Source organism: Tachypleus tridentatus, chromosome 9, assembly GCF_004210375.1.
Source record: "Tachypleus tridentatus isolate NWPU-2018 chromosome 9, ASM421037v1, whole genome shotgun sequence".
Lineage (NCBI taxonomy): Eukaryota > Metazoa > Arthropoda > Merostomata > Xiphosura > Limulidae > Tachypleus > Tachypleus tridentatus.
Window position 1 is genome coordinate 69,301,374 of NC_134833.1, and position 20,548 is coordinate 69,321,921.

At 34.4% G+C, this 20,548-nt stretch overlaps 1 protein-coding gene across 5 annotated transcripts in view; it reads right to left on the minus strand.

Moving 5' to 3' along the window:
• LOC143225431 (sortilin-related receptor-like) overlaps nt 1-20,548 on the minus strand; it is a 99,794-nt gene that overhangs the window by 64,746 nt on the left and 14,500 nt on the right. For 4 of the 5 annotated variants that reach the window (XM_076454849.1, XM_076454847.1, XM_076454850.1 and 1 more), the window contains exons 5-13: nt 19,802-19,979; nt 18,217-18,321; nt 16,047-16,216; nt 15,148-15,346; nt 14,275-14,383; nt 6,955-7,028; nt 2,991-3,088; nt 2,485-2,666; nt 1,412-1,595 (exon numbers count right to left, since the gene is read on the minus strand). In XM_076454849.1, coding sequence (XP_076310964.1) covers nt 1,412-1,595; nt 2,485-2,666; nt 2,991-3,088; nt 6,955-7,028; nt 14,275-14,383; nt 15,148-15,346; nt 16,047-16,216; nt 18,217-18,321; nt 19,802-19,979 — 1,299 coding nt within the window. Of the gene's footprint in view, nt 1-1,411; nt 1,596-2,484; nt 2,667-2,990; nt 3,089-6,954; nt 7,029-14,274; nt 14,384-15,147; nt 15,347-16,046; nt 16,217-17,476; nt 17,537-18,216; nt 18,322-19,801; nt 19,980-20,548 lie in introns of those variants that run through there. The other variant, XM_076454851.1, reaches the window with a different exon arrangement.

Genomic DNA, 20,548 nt, shown 5'->3' on the forward strand with positions numbered 1-20,548 from the left:
GGTTGCCTCTTTTTCTGAATCCTGTCATTTTCATATTATATGCTCAGGCTGCTGGTTGGCTGAACTGCATTCTGATCATATAGCCAACCACTTAATTTTGTTTTTCAATTTACTTGATTATTGAGGCTGTTCCAACTAGTTTTTTTATTTCTTGTAGTTATGTTAGATTTCCATGAGTATTTAATTTTGCATGTTGTAATTTTCCATTGCGAGTTTTTGTTATGAGTTAACACAAAGATAGTGTTTATTTACTCACAAGGATGTTCAGTTTTTCACTTAAGAAGTGGTAGTTTACACGGTTCACTTTTTGTATTCTTACTTCAATTTCTCTCTGTCCTTCCATATTATGTGAAAATACTTCCCAGGCATTTCAATTCATTGGTCTGCCATAACCTGGTGTTGTTGATAACCGACAGTTAACCAGTGGGTTCCACTTACTAACATTGTTTCTGTTTTTCCTGTGTTGATTTTCATACTATAACTCTGTCAATTTTGTTAAAAGTATTTGCATGGTTATGTGTGTCAAATTTTGAACATCAGTATAAAGTAATTCATTTAAAACTTCTTTGGTGATCTTATCTATATAAATGATGAACAGAAGAGGGGATAAAACAAACTTGGGTCATCCTAGATATTACTTGGGACAAATAACAAATTAGTAAAGCTCTCAAAGCATTTTTACATTGCTCTTGTCCAAAAGCTGACTCTGCATCCCATAATTGTCAAGTACTTCCCACATTTATTTATGTTAATATAATCAAATGCTTTTTCTTGATGTACAAAAACAGCATTCAATTCTTGTTACTGTCCGGCAGCCTTTTCACAGAATTGCCTTAGCGCAGTATCTTTTCAGAAACCAAATTGTACTTTACTTAAAAATGACTTAAGATTTTTACATATACCTTACTCACATGATTCAGAAAGGAAATACTTCCTTAAGTGTTACAACATTTCTTTTTCAAGATTGGTAACAACATTACTTTGCCAGTCTTCTTGCACTTTTCTCTTGTCATGCTTTTTGAAATATTACTGTCAGCTAATTGACTCCTCTCTCTTTATTTCTTCTGATATTTTTTTCTGGGTTTATCCCACATCACTGTTACAAGTAATCAGGTCACCCTGAAATGTAGCAATCACCAGCCTAGCAAAACCAATAGTGAATATCTAAACTGCTCAAGTTATTCAATGGAGATATAGCTACAATATTATTACATATATTGGCTTGTCATTCACAGTTGTCTTTAGAATATTGACAAACATTTAATGTAATATCTACACTGAATTACAACTTGCAGTCTTCTCTAGAACACTGATACATATTCGATGCTGCAATGCCTTTAGTAATTTACCATTCAAGTCTTCTCTAGAACATGAACTCACATTTAGTACTCCAGCACCTCTATTGACTTACCACTCATAGTCTTCTCTAGAACACGGACACTCTTCTTCACGAACAGGTCTTTCATAATCCCTTCCATTGTAACAAAGCACATGTGCAATGCGACGTTCAAACACCTGCTTACGCCCCAGAAGACAAGGAGTGTTTGGTGCATGTGGAATCCACTCTTTATAGTCATCTTTTTTACAAGTATATACTAAAGGTGAAAATATCAAATCATACTATTACTTTGCACTTTATACACAAAAAATTTAGATGTCCTTATAAGAACACAGACAAACTCTTAAAAATGTTTTGGCTTTCTAAATGTATGACGAGCCCTTACAAATTCATCCAAGCTAGTCATCACCTTTTCCACATTAACAAAGTTGATGATTATCTATTCAGAATACAACATTATAAGATATGCCTTCTACTGGTTATAGATAACAATTAAATGTAAGATCAATCCTGACAAATCTTGAAAGAGAGGATGTGATGGGTGGGTGTGATTTTTCTATTTAATAGATCAGTAATCAAACAAAACTGAATGGTATAAAAATTATGGTTTGTTTAAGGAAGGACAACTTTATAACTAGAAATTTATATTTAATTTTGTATTTTTTAGAAGGGTGGCAGATGAAACAGAGAAGATGTCTAGAGAAAATGTGTCATCACACCAGGTGAAATTCAGGATTCTTTTAAATAAAGCCTTGTAGACTTAAAACAACTAAAAACGTGTACATTATGAAAATATGGATTAGCTAAGATTTCATGCTATGCTAATATGTATAACAAAAACGTAATTTACTAAAAGTTAGACTATTATACACACATTTTGTCAAGCACAGCAAACAATACCTGTTCCAAGAGGTTTAGAGTATGAAATTGTGGAAAAGACAAGCTACAAATTGAGCAAGTCATCTGACCTCCAACCATAACATCCAAAATCAGTGTTGGTGACAAATTAAAACCCCTGTCAAAATTGTTTTATAAATTAACCTGAATCAAATATTTTACTATAAGATTATAATACCAATTACCGAGATTCAACAGCTAATTTTTCCTAGAAACATCTGAAATACATTTGCAACAGTAAAACTTACAGAACACATTTTGTAGATCAACTTTTACTAAAATCCACTTATGATGGTTAGGCAATGAACCAAAAATTGTGAATACAGTTGTTTTCTCTCCTGGCTCTGTCATCAAGCCATAAACCCTGATGCTGTTTTCAGGTTCAGTAAAGTTAACTTTTTTCCATGTTTCTCCCATGTCCATAGAGTACCTGTAGATAAAAGGCTTGTTCAATTTTGACAGTATTCCTTAAGAATACTGTCAATATCAGTTAAAAATTCAATTCAAGGCCAATAACTGATCTGATACAAATTAAAAACTTTATTAAAATAAGTTATCTGAAGTTTCAGAAATCAGTATATAAATAACTTTTGACATTTTACACTAACAGTTTAAACTTAATTCAACTTATCTAGACACATTTTTGTACACAAATTTAATTCCCAGTAAATATTTTAATAGTTGTGCACTTTTGTAAAGTAACAAAAAGGAGAAGGATATTACGTATAATAATTAATAGCATCATTTAACTTACAGAAGCCAATTGGTTTCTCCACCTCTGTTGTACAGTTGAACAGCTACAATAATGCCTCCAAAATCTCCAAAAGTATATTGGTAGTTTCCATTTAAAACCTGTTAAATTAATTTAATAATTGGGAAAAATGTATAAATTATTTTGATTTTTCATCTTCAGTTCCAGTACAAAGCTAATTCTTTCAAAGAATATTAAGTAACACAGATCTTGAGAAACAAAATATTAACTTTTTCCCAACCAGTATATGTTGGATTACTGAGTGTACACCTACAAGTCAACTTTGAAAATACAATTAAAAATACACTTGAGATTACATTTCAACAGGTTTTACTCAAAAACACTGTAGTATTGCATTTCAAATTTATATATATATTGATTTAGTTTATTTCATGAAAAAGTTAAAACATTCCAAACCAAACTTTCATTTCTGTTTTGTCTGTACATGGCTAAACAGTAAACAAGTACTTCTCAATTTTTTGCCAACTTCTGAGCTCATATCTCTTTCTTTCAACTAAATTTCAAAATGTTTAATTCACTTTGTATTTATTTTTTGTTTCATGCCTTCTCCTTATTAGACTGTCAATTTACTGACTGAAACCAAATTCACTGCATCAACCTAGATGGGCTATGAGAAGAATCACACTAGTTTTCATCTATGCAGGGCCTTAAACCAATAATTAACAAAATGTGAATGCTAAACTTAAGTGCTATATAATGTACATTCCAACAGTGCTATGTACAAACTTTATGCTTTTGAAAATGAAGTGGCCAAATTAGTCATCAAAAATTAACAATACTACAAGGAAAAAGTATGGAAGGAAGGTTTAGTTTTTTGTCCAAATATATTTTAAACATTATTACAATATACTGTAGCAAATCAAAATAAAAAATTTGTTCCATGGTTCTATCAAATAAAAAATGAAGTTACTTTCAGAAACCTTCCAACACAGTTTAAATATAGTTGCCAATTAATCAAAGTGTTGGGTTTAAGTTACCTTTCATTACCAATCATGATTCTGTGTTGTGTTGCTACAGAAATATTCTTCAGTGACATAAACACCATATCTAGATGATATTGAGGTCTAGAGTATACTAAGCAAGGATAAATTATTTGAGTCACACAAATCTTTTATCTTATTGAATATATTGTTAATTAAGACTATTGTGTTTAAATAATATACATGAAACACTAATCATTAAATGTGTTAATATGCTCCCACATCTGACACAGGTACGTGTCACCATATTAAAAGGTAAAGTCAATACTTTCCAGATACTGTATGTCATCTAAACAATGAGTATTTAGAAAGTACTGACTACCTTTAAATATGGCGACACTTACCTGTGTCATATGTGGGAGCATATTAATGTATATATAATTGGCAAAACCACATAAAAAGAAATATATTAATCAATATTAGGGTTGTGCACATAACAACCTTTTTACAGAGTTCCACTTGAATGTTAATTCTTGTTTTTGTAGTTACGCACAAGAACAAGTACGCACCCATGCACGTTTGGCTAGACAAGTTAAACTAACGAGTACGTACCCACACACGTATGGCTAAACAAGTTAAACTAACGAGTACGTACCCACACACGTATGGCTAAACAAGTTAAACTAATGAGTACGTACCCACACAGGTATGACTAAACAAGTTAAACTAACGAGTACGTACCCATGCACATATGGCTAAACAAGTCAAACTAATCAGTACGTATTCATGCATATATGGCTAAACAAGTTGAACTAATGAGTACATATAAACTGAAATTTTCTAATTTCAAATAAAAACATAGAAAGTCTATTAATAAAGGTGTGCATGTTTTAAATGGTGTCCAATGTAATTCTGGCAACTGAATTGCTGGAATGAGTCCAAAGGACATCTATTAGGAAAATACTTGGGACGGAAAGTTTTTCAAATAAAGATAACTCAAGATCTATGACTGACTGTTCAAATAATTTATAGTAATAACATTTTTTTACCACATTCAATAACAAAAATGGTAGGACAAGAGGACACAAATATAAATTTTGGCAGAATAAAAGTCATGTTCAGCTGACAGTTTATAATTTCTTTTAACAGGTTGCCTTCAAATCTGGTAGATATAACTAATTTAATCCTGTGGCCTCAGGCTTAGGTACTCTACACAAACTACCATCCTAAACACTGTGAAGGTAAAACATACGAAACTATAAAAGTATTTAAATACATCTTTATGAAATTTAGCAAATTTCAAGTCTTTTATACAAAAAAATCAGCTTTCAGTTACATATTTTTAATAAAGATTTCTCTGTGAATAGAGGGGAATTAGAATGTTGACTAATTTGAATTCAGCAATTTTCATGTTAACATTAAAATTACTTTATTTCATCTGAAAAATTTCTAATTTCATTTGCATAACCTCTAAATATTAAACATTTTTCAGAAAGTACTTTGTTTTTTCTGTTATTTTCTCCTTCCTAACTCCATACAGAATCAGTTGATTAAACTCGTCCTGTCATCACTACAAAAAATTTGAAGTGTGTCACTTTCAGCAGAACACAGGACTTGAATTTCACACTTGTAAACTCACAATCTGCAAGTGCATTTTCTATTGTACAAGGTGGACAGTTTACTATTTGAAATTTTCCACAAGTTCACTGGAACTCCTTTAAGACACTAAAAACTGATTCCTGTCCAATTAATATCATTTAATTCTAAGAGCAGATTTCCTATCCAATTCCTATTTAATTATGATTGTAAGGGTAACAAACTCCTCTGTCCATTACAGCTGTGCTCAAATCATTCTGTAGTTATATGCACTATACCATCAAAAAATATATATGAATTATTGACACCTGTAGCAATGTCTGTTCTCATGTACTTTAATAATAATTAAAATTTATTAGAAAAAAATTATTAAAAATAATTATTTATTTTCTGAAAATCAATTAATAATAAACTATTCCAGTGACAATAAAAATGTGTCTTAGCCTCTGTTCATAATAAAGCTATAGCTAAGACGATCCATAGAAATTGTTTGAAATATGACATTGAATACACTGAGAATCAATAGATCAGACATATTCAGTGACTATTTCACTGTTCATTACAAATGTTACAGAAAATGCAAGTTGTGTGATTATAAAATTGATTTAATTATGTGATATAATGGAAACCAAAATGGTAGGACATTTATTACAAAGCTAAATGTAGATTGCTTTCATTAAAATTTCACCTAAAATATGCAATTACAGACAACAAAAATAACAGTATGGCTTCAGATAATATTTCAATGAATAGATCTTTAAACTGGAAACATGTGGTTAGTGAGTAACATACCAGAAACAACCTTTCAACTTTGATGAGTGGGGAAGGGAAGTGGACAGGCTTTTGTCCAGAATTTTTTGTACAAAGTCTCCAGCACATTGTTACATTTTCTCAAAATTTACATATTGATATTATGTAGGAGTAAAGACTGTGAAAATTAAACTGAACCAAAACCTCACCTACAAGTTAGCTAACTGAAATGTTAGTAGGTAACCCAACATGTTTCCTTTTTAAATGTAAATGGAAACAAAACTGTAAAGCAAGTAGGAGTGACTGATATATACATAACACTAGACTTTTCACCTTAACTAGCAAAAAGCAAGACATTTACATAACACTACTGACTTTTTATCTAAATTACAGTAAAGAAAGTAGGAGTGACAGATATTTACATGATGCTACAGACTTATCTTAATTACTGAAAAGCAAGTAGAAGTGACAGATATATACATAACACTAAAACTTTTAATTTTAATTATTTTAAGGTACAAGTATCTAATGAACCATATAAATAAAATTGCAATTGAGTAGAAGTTAGGAAATTAGTTAATTGAAACAATGTAACAGTCTGTCAGTGATGTTACTACAGCCTGGAAAGGGTTAAAATTTCATCACATTATTTTATATATACTTAGTTTAAAATTAATTACCTCATGCCAGCTGATTCCTGCATCTGAAGAAACAAAAACACTTGGATGACCTTTCAAGGACTTCCCAACAACACCTGTGATCACAGAAAATACACAGAATGGTTGAAAATTATTACCGATAAAGAAAAGCAATCAGCTAATAAAATTGTGTTACTCACCACAGAAGATAACTTCAGGTTGGTTGACAACATAAGCCTGCAAATTTAAACTTCATAAAATTAATTCAACAATATTGTTGCAATAAACCAGTAAACCTTCTTGTGAAAAGTATAGTATAAACTCTTTCTCATCATATCTGTACCAGAAAAATGATGTCACTGGAGAAAGTAGCTTCTAAGTCTAAAGCCAGGACCTCAAAATTTCTAAAGAATCCTTTGGAAAGCCCAACTCTCTTACCAAATCATTAAGTCCACCTTGTTTAAAAAGTCGTGATTCAACAAATGTTTCAGGTTGAAAACAATCCCTATCATCATTTCTATTGATTGGTCGGTTGATTTAGTGTCTTATGGCACAAAGCAGCTAAGCTATCTGCACCAAACGTCCGGTAAAAATAAAGTAAATGTAGTAAAATTCATAAAAGGAAATGAAGGTGAAACAAAACAGCATTTAAAAACATAAATAGCATAAAGCCAATGTTGACATCTATTCCACAATGTTAAGAGAGAAACCACAGTAAGAGAAGTTGTAAAAGACTTTCTGTAGCATAATGGTAATTATCATAACCCACCAGGAAGACTAACAGGTAAGTAAGTACAAAAACCACCATCAGTCACCTGAAGTTTGCCTTTCCAGTCCTGGTTCTGGGTTGTGTCATAATGGCCATTTTCAAAAAGTAAAGTAATAAAAGTTTTAAAAGACATACAGCAAAATTGTAATAATAACTCACCAGGATGACTAAAAGGTAGTTCAAACAGCAGCATTAGTCACTTGAAGTTGGCCTTTCCAATCTTGGTTTTGAGGTATTTGACTTTACGGCCATTTTCTAATTTCAAATCGAACTAGAGAGATTGTGATTCTTGAAAGGAAACCACATTACAAAAGGTTTAATTTATAAATTTAAAACACTTAAATAACATTAAAAAGATTAATGGCCTTTAAAAAACTAAAAACTTTATCAAGGTGGACAATGTCACCATCACCAATAACACTGTCTAATGTTACGGACAAACCTTGGGACCGAACATTGTTAAAATAGTGCCGTCGTTGTGAATCATAACGATGGAAAGAAAGTAAAATGTGGCTTATGGTGATCTGAGTGTTACACAAACTACACATTGGTGCATCAGTTCTAGATAAAAGAAAATGATGAGTTAAAAAACTGTGATAAATGCGTATTCTAGTCACAACAACTTCCTCTTCCCAATCCTTATGGTAACAAGATGGCCAAAGTCCAATATAGGATTGTATTTGGAAAAGCTTGTTTTCACATTGCTCACTCCAAGTCGACTGCCAGCTAGCACAGAGCCGAGCCTTGAATACAGGACCATAGTCCATGTATGGGACAGGCACAGCAGTGACAGTGCAAGAGCAGACAGATTTAGCTGCAGAGTTGGTGAGCTTGTTCCCGCAAATACCAACTTGGCCTGGTATCCAGAAAAAACTGGATAGAAGTAGATGCTAAAGAGAAATGAGCGATTCTGTGCACAACCAACGAACCACAACAAACCATGGCAAAGCTCACAGAGTCACCTGATTAGGAACCATCCGTATAAACTGGAATGGAAAGATTGTTCGAAAGATGTTCAGTAAATAAAAGATGGTACTTCCAATCAGGAGTATCTGATTTTCTCAGATGACTTAAGGAAAGGTCACATTTGGGGACTGTAATAAGCCATGGTGGGATGGACTGAGCAGTGGATACTGCAATATTATCCAAAGACAGACTCAATTCATCCAATTGTGTCTGGATACAAAGGCCAAAAGGAGCAATAGCAGATTGTCTGTTCTGAAAAAGTAGGGCCCACCGAGGAAGGAAAAAAACAAACCAGGTGGGGTGCTTTGGTAAGGAACGAAGTTTCAAAGAATATAGTAAAGAAAGTTGCAAATGGCGAAGGTTCAAAGAAGGTTCATGAGATTCTATGTATAAGCTCTGAACTGGGGAGTTGCAGTGAGGGTCTTGCAGAGCCATAAACCAATGATCCATAGTCGAGTTTTGATCAAACAAGAACATGATATATTTTAAACATAGAACATTGATCCACTCCCCAACTGGTGGTAGAGAGGACACAGAGGATGTTCAGTGCTCTTGTGCATTTGATCAAAGATAAGCCTCAACAACTTGGTCTCAGGGATCAGAGACAATGAAACTTCACTGATACGGAGTTCAGGATCAGGGTGAACACCCCATTGGTGGCAAAAGTGCATGCAAACGGTTTTAGAGAAAGAGAAATTAAAGCCGTTTGGCATGGTCCACTTCAGTACACTATCAAGGGCAGTTTGTAGTTGCTGCTCAATATATCTCATGTTCGACGATTGACATGGGATGTGAAGTCATCGACATAGAGCCCGTTTGCAACAGTGAGAGGGAGTTGTTCAGTGACGACATTAATATTTATACTAAAATGTGTGACGCTCAGAACACAGCCCTGAGAGACTCCAAGTTCCTGTAGAAAAGTACAAGAAAGTGTCGAACTGGCACGAACTTGGAATTTCCTGTCCATTAAAAAATCAATAAAAATAGGTAAATGGCTACATTACACATATATGGAGGTCTAGCAAAATGCCATACCACCATGTTGTGTCATAAGCCTTCTCAATGTCAAAGAATATTGATAGAAGATGTTCTTGTTTCAGGAAGGCTTTTCTGATTGATGTTTCAAGTCGAATCAGGTGGTCCATGGTGGAGTGCTGTCATTAAAACCCACACAAGGTGGGCAAGAGGAGGTTGTTTGATTCAAGGAAACAAACAACACGAGCATTAACAATCCTCTCTAAAGTCTTACAGAGACAGCTCGTCAAAGCAATTGCATGGTAGTTTGAAGGAATCTTGGGATCTTTCCCAGGCTTAGTGATAGGTAAGATAATAGCCTGGCACCAGGCATCAGAAAAAACATTCTCCTGTCAGTTCCAGTTAAAAACAATCAGAAGAATAGCAAGAGAAACAGGAGATAGATGGCACAGCATGTCATAGTGTATATCACCTGGTCCAACAGATGTACTGCCAGACTGATGAAGGGCCACTTTCAGTTCCACCAGTGTAAAGGGACGATTATAGTCATAGAGACAGTCAGCTCGAATGGAAAGAAGTGATCACTCTGCTCGTGTCTTGGTGGCTAAGAAAACGTAAGATAAAGCAGAAGCTTTCACCTAGAGTATTGGCGATGCTCCAGATATCAGCTACTTCTTGGCCAGAGAGTAAGATCGAGAGGGGGACAGAACTGTAGTGGCCACTAACCTTTCGAAGCCTGTCCCATATGACTTTGGAACTGGTGGTAGAAGAGATGCTGGTTGTGTACTTAATCCAAAATTCCTTCTGGCTTTGACATCTTACCCACCTAGGATGTGCACAGCGATGCGATTTGAAAGTGTGGGATATCTACAGAAAGTATTCCAGGCCCGTTTTTGAGCCTTCTGTGCCATGTGGCAAGAAAGATTCCACCACGGACAAGGATATAGTGGAAAACGTGTCGAGGTTTTAGGAATACATTGAGCAGCTGCTATATAATACAATCAGTTACTGCTGCCACACAGTCGTCATTTGATGGCTGACTGACTATGGCAGAATCAAGTTCTGTGAGAGCAGTGAAAGTGGACCAGGTTGCCTGATCCAGCTTCCACCAGTGCACGCAGGTTGAATGGCATTGACCATGGCCAGTCTCTCTCAAAAGTATAGGAAAATGATCACTGCCTCGTGGATTATTGTCAACCCTCCATTAAAAATGGAAGAATAATGAAGGGGAGCAAACTGAGAGATCAACAGCAGTAAAGGATTGACTAGGTGCATGAAAATAAGTGGAAGAATCAGTATTGAAAAGAGAAATATTGTGATCAGAGAGCATACACTCTACAGAGTGACCCCTCCCTATCAATAACAGTACTTTCCTAGAGGGGATGATGTCCATTCAAATCCCCTAGGATTAGAAATGGAGATGGCAACTGTTCAATGAGAGCATCAAGCTCTGATTGATCATGTCTCTCCAAGTGACAGGTAGAGAGAACAAACAGTGATGGTATGACCCAAGGAAACACAGATGGCTACAGCCTCCAAAGGTGTGTTGAGTGACAAAGATTGGGAGGGCACATGTTGATCAACCAATAGTGCAACCCCTCCATGCATTCGTCCATCACACAACCTGTCATTTCTGTACAAAAGAAAATTGCCGAAAGGTGACTGTATCAGCCAGTTTCAGAAATGTTTCCTGTAAGGAAAAACATACAGGATGGAAGGAAGCAATCAGTGTTTTGATGTCATCCACATTAGAACATAAACCTCGACAGTTCCCATTGTATCAAGGTGGTCTTTTATTTATGTGTAGGCAAATTGGGTGGAGAACCCTTCTGTTTACGACCATGTCTTTTTCTTCCTTACTGTCCTTATTTGGAGGAGGTCTATCGACCTCCATGGATCCTGCCCTGGATCGATTGGGCAGGTCTTTATTGTTGGAAGGGGTTTCCATTGACTGAGGACGCAAACGAATAATTATTTTGCATTTTAGGGTGGGAGAAAAAGATGTATCTGAAGAAATACCTGTATTTGGCACCAAAGGATGTGGATCTTGGGGTTTGTTGGAATGTATGGGAGGAACAGAGATGGGTGTAGAAGTTGATTCATCAACTTTTTTTATCCACAGAGGTCAAAAGACTTTTCATTTGTTTTGAGAATGATTCTCTTGGAGGCACAGAGTAATCTGTCTGCACTCCCACTGTAGTTGTGGAATGAATTGCAGCAGCATATGTCTGAGATGAAGTGGTGGACAGCAATTTCCGAGCCTAAGGATAATTAATGTTATGAGTCGTTTTCAAACGCTGCATCTCTTTTTCCTCCAACCATTTAGGACAAGAACAAAAGTAGGAAGGGTGAGAACCATTGCAGTTGACACAATGTGGGTCCATGTCACACTCATAGGCATCATGGTATTTGCCACCACAATGAGCACATGTCAGAGAACCACGACATGACGTCTCTGAGCGGCCAAACCTCTGACATTGGAAACATCGGAGAGGGTTTGGAATGTACGGCCGTACCTTGCAATTTAGATAACCTGCCTTGATGGTGGCAGCTACACCTGTTGATGTAAATGTCAAAACGAGGATATCTGTCACCAGTGTAACTCCATCTTTGCGAGTGGAGATGTGCCTCACTGCAGAAACTCACTGGGTGGAGAAATCAGCAAGAATCTCTGACTCGGGGACATTCTTCAAATCCCTCTCAACAATAACTCCTCATGATGAATTCAAAGGAGGTATAACCTCAATAGGTATATCCCCAATTGCATTTGAATTCAAGAGGAGTTCACTGTGTTGGAATGTGGATGTTTTAACCAATATGTCTCCAGATTGAAGCTTCTTTACTGACTTTGGAGAGCCAGCAAGTCCCTCCAGTCCTTTCTGAACAAAAAAGGGGGACATTTGCCCTAAAGATTTCTCTGAAAGAGAATGTAGGATGAGAAAATGAGGTACAACTGATAGTACAGATGTTGAAGATTGCTGATCAGTCTTCAAGACGTGGTCGTTTACCTATTGACTGTTTTTTCACTTCTATTTAAATTTTTATTTGGAGGATTCATTGGAAAAAAGAAAATTTCGGTGGCCACTGACCCCACCCACCATGGAGCTCTATGAGGGGACGCACTACAATGTCAAGCAAGGACACTGCAGCAACACCAGGGTTTCGTGACCGCTATACCCAAACAACAGCATCAGACACAATGTCCACAACACCTGTTGAGAACTTCCAACACTGGTACTTTGTTGACCCAAGCCCAAGTGGACCAGACGACTTACCCAAGGGGAGAGGGGCCAAAAGGCCGCCCGTCTACAGGAATTGAAGGCCAAAGTGGTGTGTTAGGGTTGGACCCCTCAATCACCAGGATCCTCTCCTCCCCTTCACGGTCGCTACACACAGCAAACACGTGGGTGGATGTTTAGATCCCAGAGGAGGTAACCTGAATGAACAGAACCTTCACTGGGAGGTCCCCTCACGACGTACAGAAATCTACACCAAGGGGCATTTCTATTAATATCAGATGAAACTGTATCAAAAGTCTCTGGTGAGGTAGGTACAGGTGCATCAGGTCCATGACCAACAGATCTTATAGCAGACTGAAAGTACAGATAAGGAGTTTCCTTTTTATATTGAATGTTGTAAAATTGAACATTACATGAGCAGAAATAGCAGTCAACTAAACAATTTCTAAACTCACACCAGACAACTTGAATTCCAAAACACAGACACATTTTCCTACCTTTACTCCACTGTCTCAACTTTCACATGAATGGTGCAAACTTTGTTTGGAGCTAATTATTTATCTTCATCCCCAAGTTTTAATTCAAAATATGCATAATGCACATTCTGATGAATTCTGTGATGTTTTGACTTTACAAATATAACAGAACGTGTTTGGGTCATTTACACAACATCTTGTTTTCACACCAACAAATAAGTAACACTGAAAAGGAAAAAGTTTATCGAAGTGCACACACAAACAAATACTATCCAGAAATAGCATGACAAACTACAAAAAACCTAAAACACTGTGGTGAAGATCTCTGATTCAGTTAACAATCATTACAAAAATAAACACTAGGTAACACACAACACATCCCCCTCTGCACACATTCCAGATAACACACAACCTGACGTTCTGATATACACACATTCTAGATAATACACAACCTGATGTTCTGCTATACATGCATTCTAAACAGTTCAGAACCTGATATTCTATTATACTCACATTCTGATAATAGAACTTGATATTCTATTACACTCACATTCTAGTTTGTAAGTTACCTCATATTTTATTACACAATGATGCTACATTAAGTAAGACATTGCATTTTTTTTATTATAGTCACTAACATTTTATGAAACACCACATGAAGGTTTATTATACAAAGTATCATGTACAACACCTTACTAGTCTTGCAATTACATTGTATGTTATTCTTTCACATATACTCAGATATTTGAAGCAATATTGAGTCTAAATATTCTTCTGGAATAAATTTCTCTCCTTAATTCAACAACAATTTCATTCCAAGCTTAAATTATACATTATTACACTTATTAAAGTTAGCAATAAAATCTAATCTATGATAGAAAAATTAAAATACATCTGAAATATAAACTTCTAGTAACAGCTGCTCCAAAGGTTTTACCTGATCCAACAATTATTCCAACAGCTGACTCTTTGGACAAGATCGGTGGTACGTTAGTGTGAAAGACTTGATTAAACTTGTGAGTCAAATGCAAGGAACAACCTTCACTCTAGAAGTTTAGAAAAGAAATCACTACTTTGGTAACAAAAAAAAAGCCAAGGACTTAAAGTGATAGACACAAAGTAAATTATCCAAAGATATCACTAAAAATCCATACATCTGGACAGTGGTACATATGCACAATTAACTTATTTGAATGATTAATTATTAATCCATTGTAACAAATACAGTTTTTATGATGATCCATTCAACAGGTTTTAAACCTTCTCTTCTCTAACTTTTACTCAGTGTGCATGATGCCATACACAGGAACACAATGTCATAAGCACACTTTGAAGCCATACACACAATTACAGTGTCATCAACATGCTCTGCTGCCACGTGCATGATCTGCAACTGACTAATGAGCAAAAATGTCAAAGCAGAACTGAAATTACTAAAATCTAGGTCATATTGTCATGAGGAAACTGATTAAGCAGTGAAAACCATAGTGACTAAGAAAATGTTTAAACATTTATTAAAATCATTAACTGCATAAGATTTTTTATCTAAGGGTTGCACTCCTGCCAATAATAAATTAACAAACAATCACAAGTTGTTTGTGCAAATCAATCACCAACCACAAGTTTATAAATAATACACACCAACAATACCTGTATACCTAAAAGATCAATTTTATCTAACCATTTTTCTATTTCTGTATTTATTACAAATGTTAATTTCTCCACACTTGAAAATATATATTATACACACACTTCATAACAAAAATCTTCTAACTTTTTGTTGTTAGTAAACTTTGATTTATAAACTTACCAGCTGACAAGAAATGGGGTTACCATTATGATCTACTTTAGGAGGTCTCAGAGGTACCCACTCTCCACCTTTATCAAAGCTAATTACTGAAACCAGGTTCTCCAACAAGTTCTCTGTGTGTGCTCCCTTCTTGACTTGAGTAGCAATATACACACCTCTCAGACCATCCACTTTGTGAATATCTACTAAAGAGTCATCACTAAAGTGCAAAAAAAAAAAAAAAAAGAAGAAAATTGGGATATCATAAAGATTATTTATATACATGAATTATTTAACATCAAGAGAAACCAATGTCAAATAAGAGCTATATTTGTGTGTGCAGACAATAAATTAAAGGTTTAGGTTTTAAAATATGTACATTACACAGTAACTAGAGCATAAAAGAACCTGTTAAAATTCAAATATCCTTATTAACCATAAACCAATTTATGATTTATTCATTCCAGAGGCTTTCCAATTAATTTCCATATAATGTTTAACTCACTAGTGTATCTTGTATAAATGTCAAAATATAAGCAGGTTATTAAATTTCTACAATTTTGAGTGCTAAAAAATCTTACAAGCTTCAAACTTTACTTAAAGAAAGATTTTATCTGATATTATTCAGTTAAAGGAATATTTTCCACCAGTATTTAATTAACCCTTTCATGACAGGTCGCAAGTCAAAATCGCATTGGTTAACTTGCATTCAAAATTTATGTCAACAAGTTTAGAATCAAATTGTATATCATAATTCAAACTTTAATATTATATATTAGTTAATTTCTTAATCTAAAAGTAAATATTAATAAAACATATCTAAATATAGATTTTAGTTATTCATGTGGTATGTTAATTGCTGCAGTTTAAAATTAGATATTTGCAGAAACAGCTAGAACACACCCAAGCAAGGTACGAACCTGTCATACAACCCTGGTAAAGGAGCTTTGGAGCTCAAATAAAGTACACGCTCTAGTGACAGTGAGAAACTGGTACCTTTAACATCTGATATGTAGAGGTTGGTTTGAAAAGCATCATGCATGACACAAACAAAGACCTGATCTTCACTAGCATCAGCAATGTAGAAGTCCTGTTAAAAAAAAAAAAGAGAGAGAGTACTTACTACAATAGGACTACCAAAACTTACATTAATTTAGATAACTAAATGGAATAGAATTATTAGATGCATACCAAGCAAGCACTTTTGTTCACATGAATAAACAATTCTTTCAAAAGTATTTTAAATTTCTGAAAAGCAACTATCAAGAAATAACTGCACAATAAACAATAAATAGTTTCTTAGAACAATCTCAGTATGTTTAACTACTGGCCACAACTCTCATTATAGATTTGAATAGATTAGTTCATATCAGTTTACAGTCATAAAAAAAAAAAAACTGTTAACCACCTCTTGGATTTTCCTTAATTTTTATAATATATATAAAATACCAATAGACAGTGACCTTGAAACAAGACATTAAACAAAGTTATTCAGAGATTATGCTTCTGATGAGTTGCAAATAACTCAAGAACTGAGGCAGCCAGGAAAGTGTGGTTATTTTGAGAAACTGGATCTATTAGGAATATTTACCTTTCAACAGTAACACAAAAACTGAAGCATTCAGCCAAATGTGCTGTCTGGTGGTGACAAATCATTTCAGTGGTAACTGTATACCACCTGTTCATCCATCACTATCTCCTAAGGGACTTGTTAGACAATCTCTTAGTTGTTTAGTGTTTGCTGTGTCATTGTACAGCTGAAATAGTACAAGGATAGTGGCTATACAGATGAGGTGTATGGCATTACCACTTCATACTGCTACATGCATAAATGGTGTTACAAAGGTTATGTAATGTCCTCCAATCTTCACCATGATACGCTGTTTTACCTCTATTGTACACATTAGGAACTCAATTGGGTGAGTTACCTGGAATCGATAATAGCTTGCAATGGTCACTGTTCCACCAAGAATTCTCTTAAGGTTCACCGCAGATGTTGCTGTTCATTTTAAACATTGCACAGTATGAAATTAAAACCAGTGAGACTGAACTCCTCAAGGTCTGACAGTTTAATTTTTTTGAAAAAGTGTCATTCAGAACTTCTCAAAAAAAAAAAAAAAAACTTACCACACCAAACCCCTTACACTGCACAAACCAATTATGATGTTAGACTGGTGCACTTCCAATGCACATAGTTTACCAGCTCAATGTTTAGGTCTTGGATTCCCTATTGCCTCATTCTTCTGTCAAGGAATCCTTTTAAGTCAAAAAACTACACGGTATCAATAGACAAAGACTGGGTACTAGTAATTAATATATTATTGTGTGTAAGTAACACACTAACCACTACCTTTTCAGAATTCCTGTTCTTAGCCGATAAGAATGGGGCTGCCATCGTTGAGTTGGTTGCACACTCACCAGTAGTGTGAAGATACCCTCCCATCACCAATAAAAACTTCTCCACATTGCTTTCATCTTATAGTGACAGTGTCCCCACCATTTGAAGACCTGTCTGATGCTATATAAATATACATTGGCTGTTGATCTTATATTCCAGATATTCATTCACCCTATTGTTTCACTCAACTAAGCTTTAAAACTAGAGCAGCTCTTACCTATAGATTAGTCCTTGTCTCAAAATTACTGTCTTGTATAAAATTAAACTGTCTTAGGATAACTAACATTAATCCAGTGCTAATGTACTAGTGCCTACACATCAACTCACAGTAACTATAACTAATTAAAAGTAAACACTAGATGTATAAATAAAATATAATAGTACTTATGCCTATAACTAAAACACTTTAATAATGTATATAACAAAAAGGAAAGATTAACTTTGTACTTGAAGCTAAACCACGAGAATTTGAACTAAACTCAAAGTTAGTAAATCAAGAAACAGTTTCTCACTTTTATAAAAAAATCAAATTGCGAATCAACCACATGTAAAACAGATTATTAATCACAGTTAAAAGGCACAAAATTATCTCAAATGGCACTTTACCTTACAAAATTTTCAACAGATGTCTCAAAAACTACACATTTCAGGAAACCATGACCATCCTCATAAAAATATAAAATTATTTATACCTTATGGTCTAAGTGATTGGGAAATCTTGCATTCTGGAAAGGTCCTCTGTTGTAGGAGATCCACAACTGAAGTGTTCCATTTTTATTATCTGATCCAAATAGTTGCTGTAAGAGAAACATTTATAAACAGAAGTTGAACAAAACTAACTTCAATACATGATAAACAAAACTAACTTTGCCAAGTTACAGAGATGCCAACTATTTCAAATGACTGAGCATAATGATTGTAGACAGAGCTCGTACAGATATCGTACAACCACTGGATACAGTTTTGATTCATCCATGTCTGTGGATCCATCTGTGGCTAAACTGTAAACACTGTTAGTAAATATGCTTGAAGTCATTTTGTCACCTTCACAACCCAACATTTGTGCAATGGCTGTAGTTTTGGTTCTAGCACAGCCATATTTTGTCTCTATATCAGAGTCTGGGAACAATTTTCTGAATAGATGTCCTGCATGATCGGCTACAGCTAGGGGTAAATTATAAACAATGACGAATTACGTGAACATCACTTCTGCATTGATGGTTTAATATTCTGAATTCTTACTCATAAATGCCATTATCCGCATCGTTTTTGTCTTTAGTTCAGCCTTTTGTTGGTGAAATGCCGATTTTGTATGTCTGGAACAATCATTTATTCCACCATGCGCCACAGAAAAACTGATGTGACAAACTGTACAAAACACACAACTGTCACTAACTTTTGATGCAATGACGGGATATTTTGCACTATACTCTTTCCTAAATTTTTGATTCACAGTTTTAGATTTGCCAGAAACAAGACAATCTGGTGAACGAGGCCTCTTTTTTTCCATCTTGTAAACGATTGCATTGGTGTTTCTATGCTGCTTAGAAAATGAGAAATACCCATCTGGGCGGGCGCCGATTGGCTGACAAGCACTGATGACATAACTATGGATTCCCCCACATACCCAGTATGGAGAAGCACTGCACTCAAACTATTGGTAGATATTGGAGATACAAATATTTTTTATTATTTCAAGCACAAACATGATTATCGCAAGTAGTCATTTGAACTATGTCTTATTTATTATCAAAATTTATTTGTATCTCACTAGAAATTTTCTTTTCACCCCTTTCAAGCCCTGGGGGAACAATTTATCACTTTATTGTATAGACCTATATAATATATAATAATTTGGGAGTTGCAACAAGTCGTAATATTTGTCTGTATTTGTCGTAATGTATACACCAAAATCGTAATGGTTGGCAGCTCTGCAGTTATGATGAGTTACAGTTCAAAGACCATGTCATCAAGTTTTTCTTGCATTATAGATTTTATTGAACTACTATTTTATAAACCTATCTCAAATTTGGTATTAAACTGTGGATAATTCAAATTTTCACATTACACATTATCTAATTTCTCAATTTAAAAATGAAGTAATTTATGAATTTCTGGTTATTCAACTGGACATATAAAACCTAAACAAGTTATTTAATTTTACATCCTCCACAGGAAGACAGTCCTCAATCACTATCACACAATTTAATCAATTATTAACAAGAAAAACATTTTGGTTTAAAGTGAAATATAGACCCTCACAAAAAATCTAAATACCTGTCTCTTTGTAGCAAAAATATATTTTTCTCTCACTTCAAAGTCCTCAGCATTTGCTAACAACACTTCTGTTTCTAGTTCTGCTTTAAATAGTTTAAATTTCAAAATAGTTGATCTTTTATCAGGTTCTTGCCTTTCCACAAACAGCACATCATCAGCATCAATATTCTCTACACCCCTGTAAAATAATTTGTTAAACACATTTTTATCATAATTTCTATAGGAATCAAAACTTGGCATCATTAAGCATCTCTTATGTTATGAAGATCATATGCTCTCCTTTAACTCTCACCATGGGCCTAGATGAATTGACAGTTCATGATCCCAAATTAATGTTCAGTTTTCAAACCATAACTTTTAACATGTTTTATGTATTTTCACAAAATATGCAAAGGTTTCCATTATCGTTAACACTCTTGTGTTGGTACAAAATCAAAATTTTTAATGAAGTATTTTCACTAAACATTTTCAGCATGAAAATTAAGAGTCAAGATGTTGACTGCACTGAGTAGAAAGTTAAAATTAAAAACACTTTTCTTCATTGAAAAATCTCAAATTTAAGTTGTGTAATCTCTAAAACTTCCTAAATAAATTTCAAGCTTTTGGTTTAGTAAAACTTCATTATTTTCTTTACCCTAACTATACACAAGATTGGTCAATTTGACCAAACTCATAATCACAGAAAAATATTAAAACTACATCTACATTATCTTTTTTTCTTTCTAGAATGACTTCAAACTAACATAA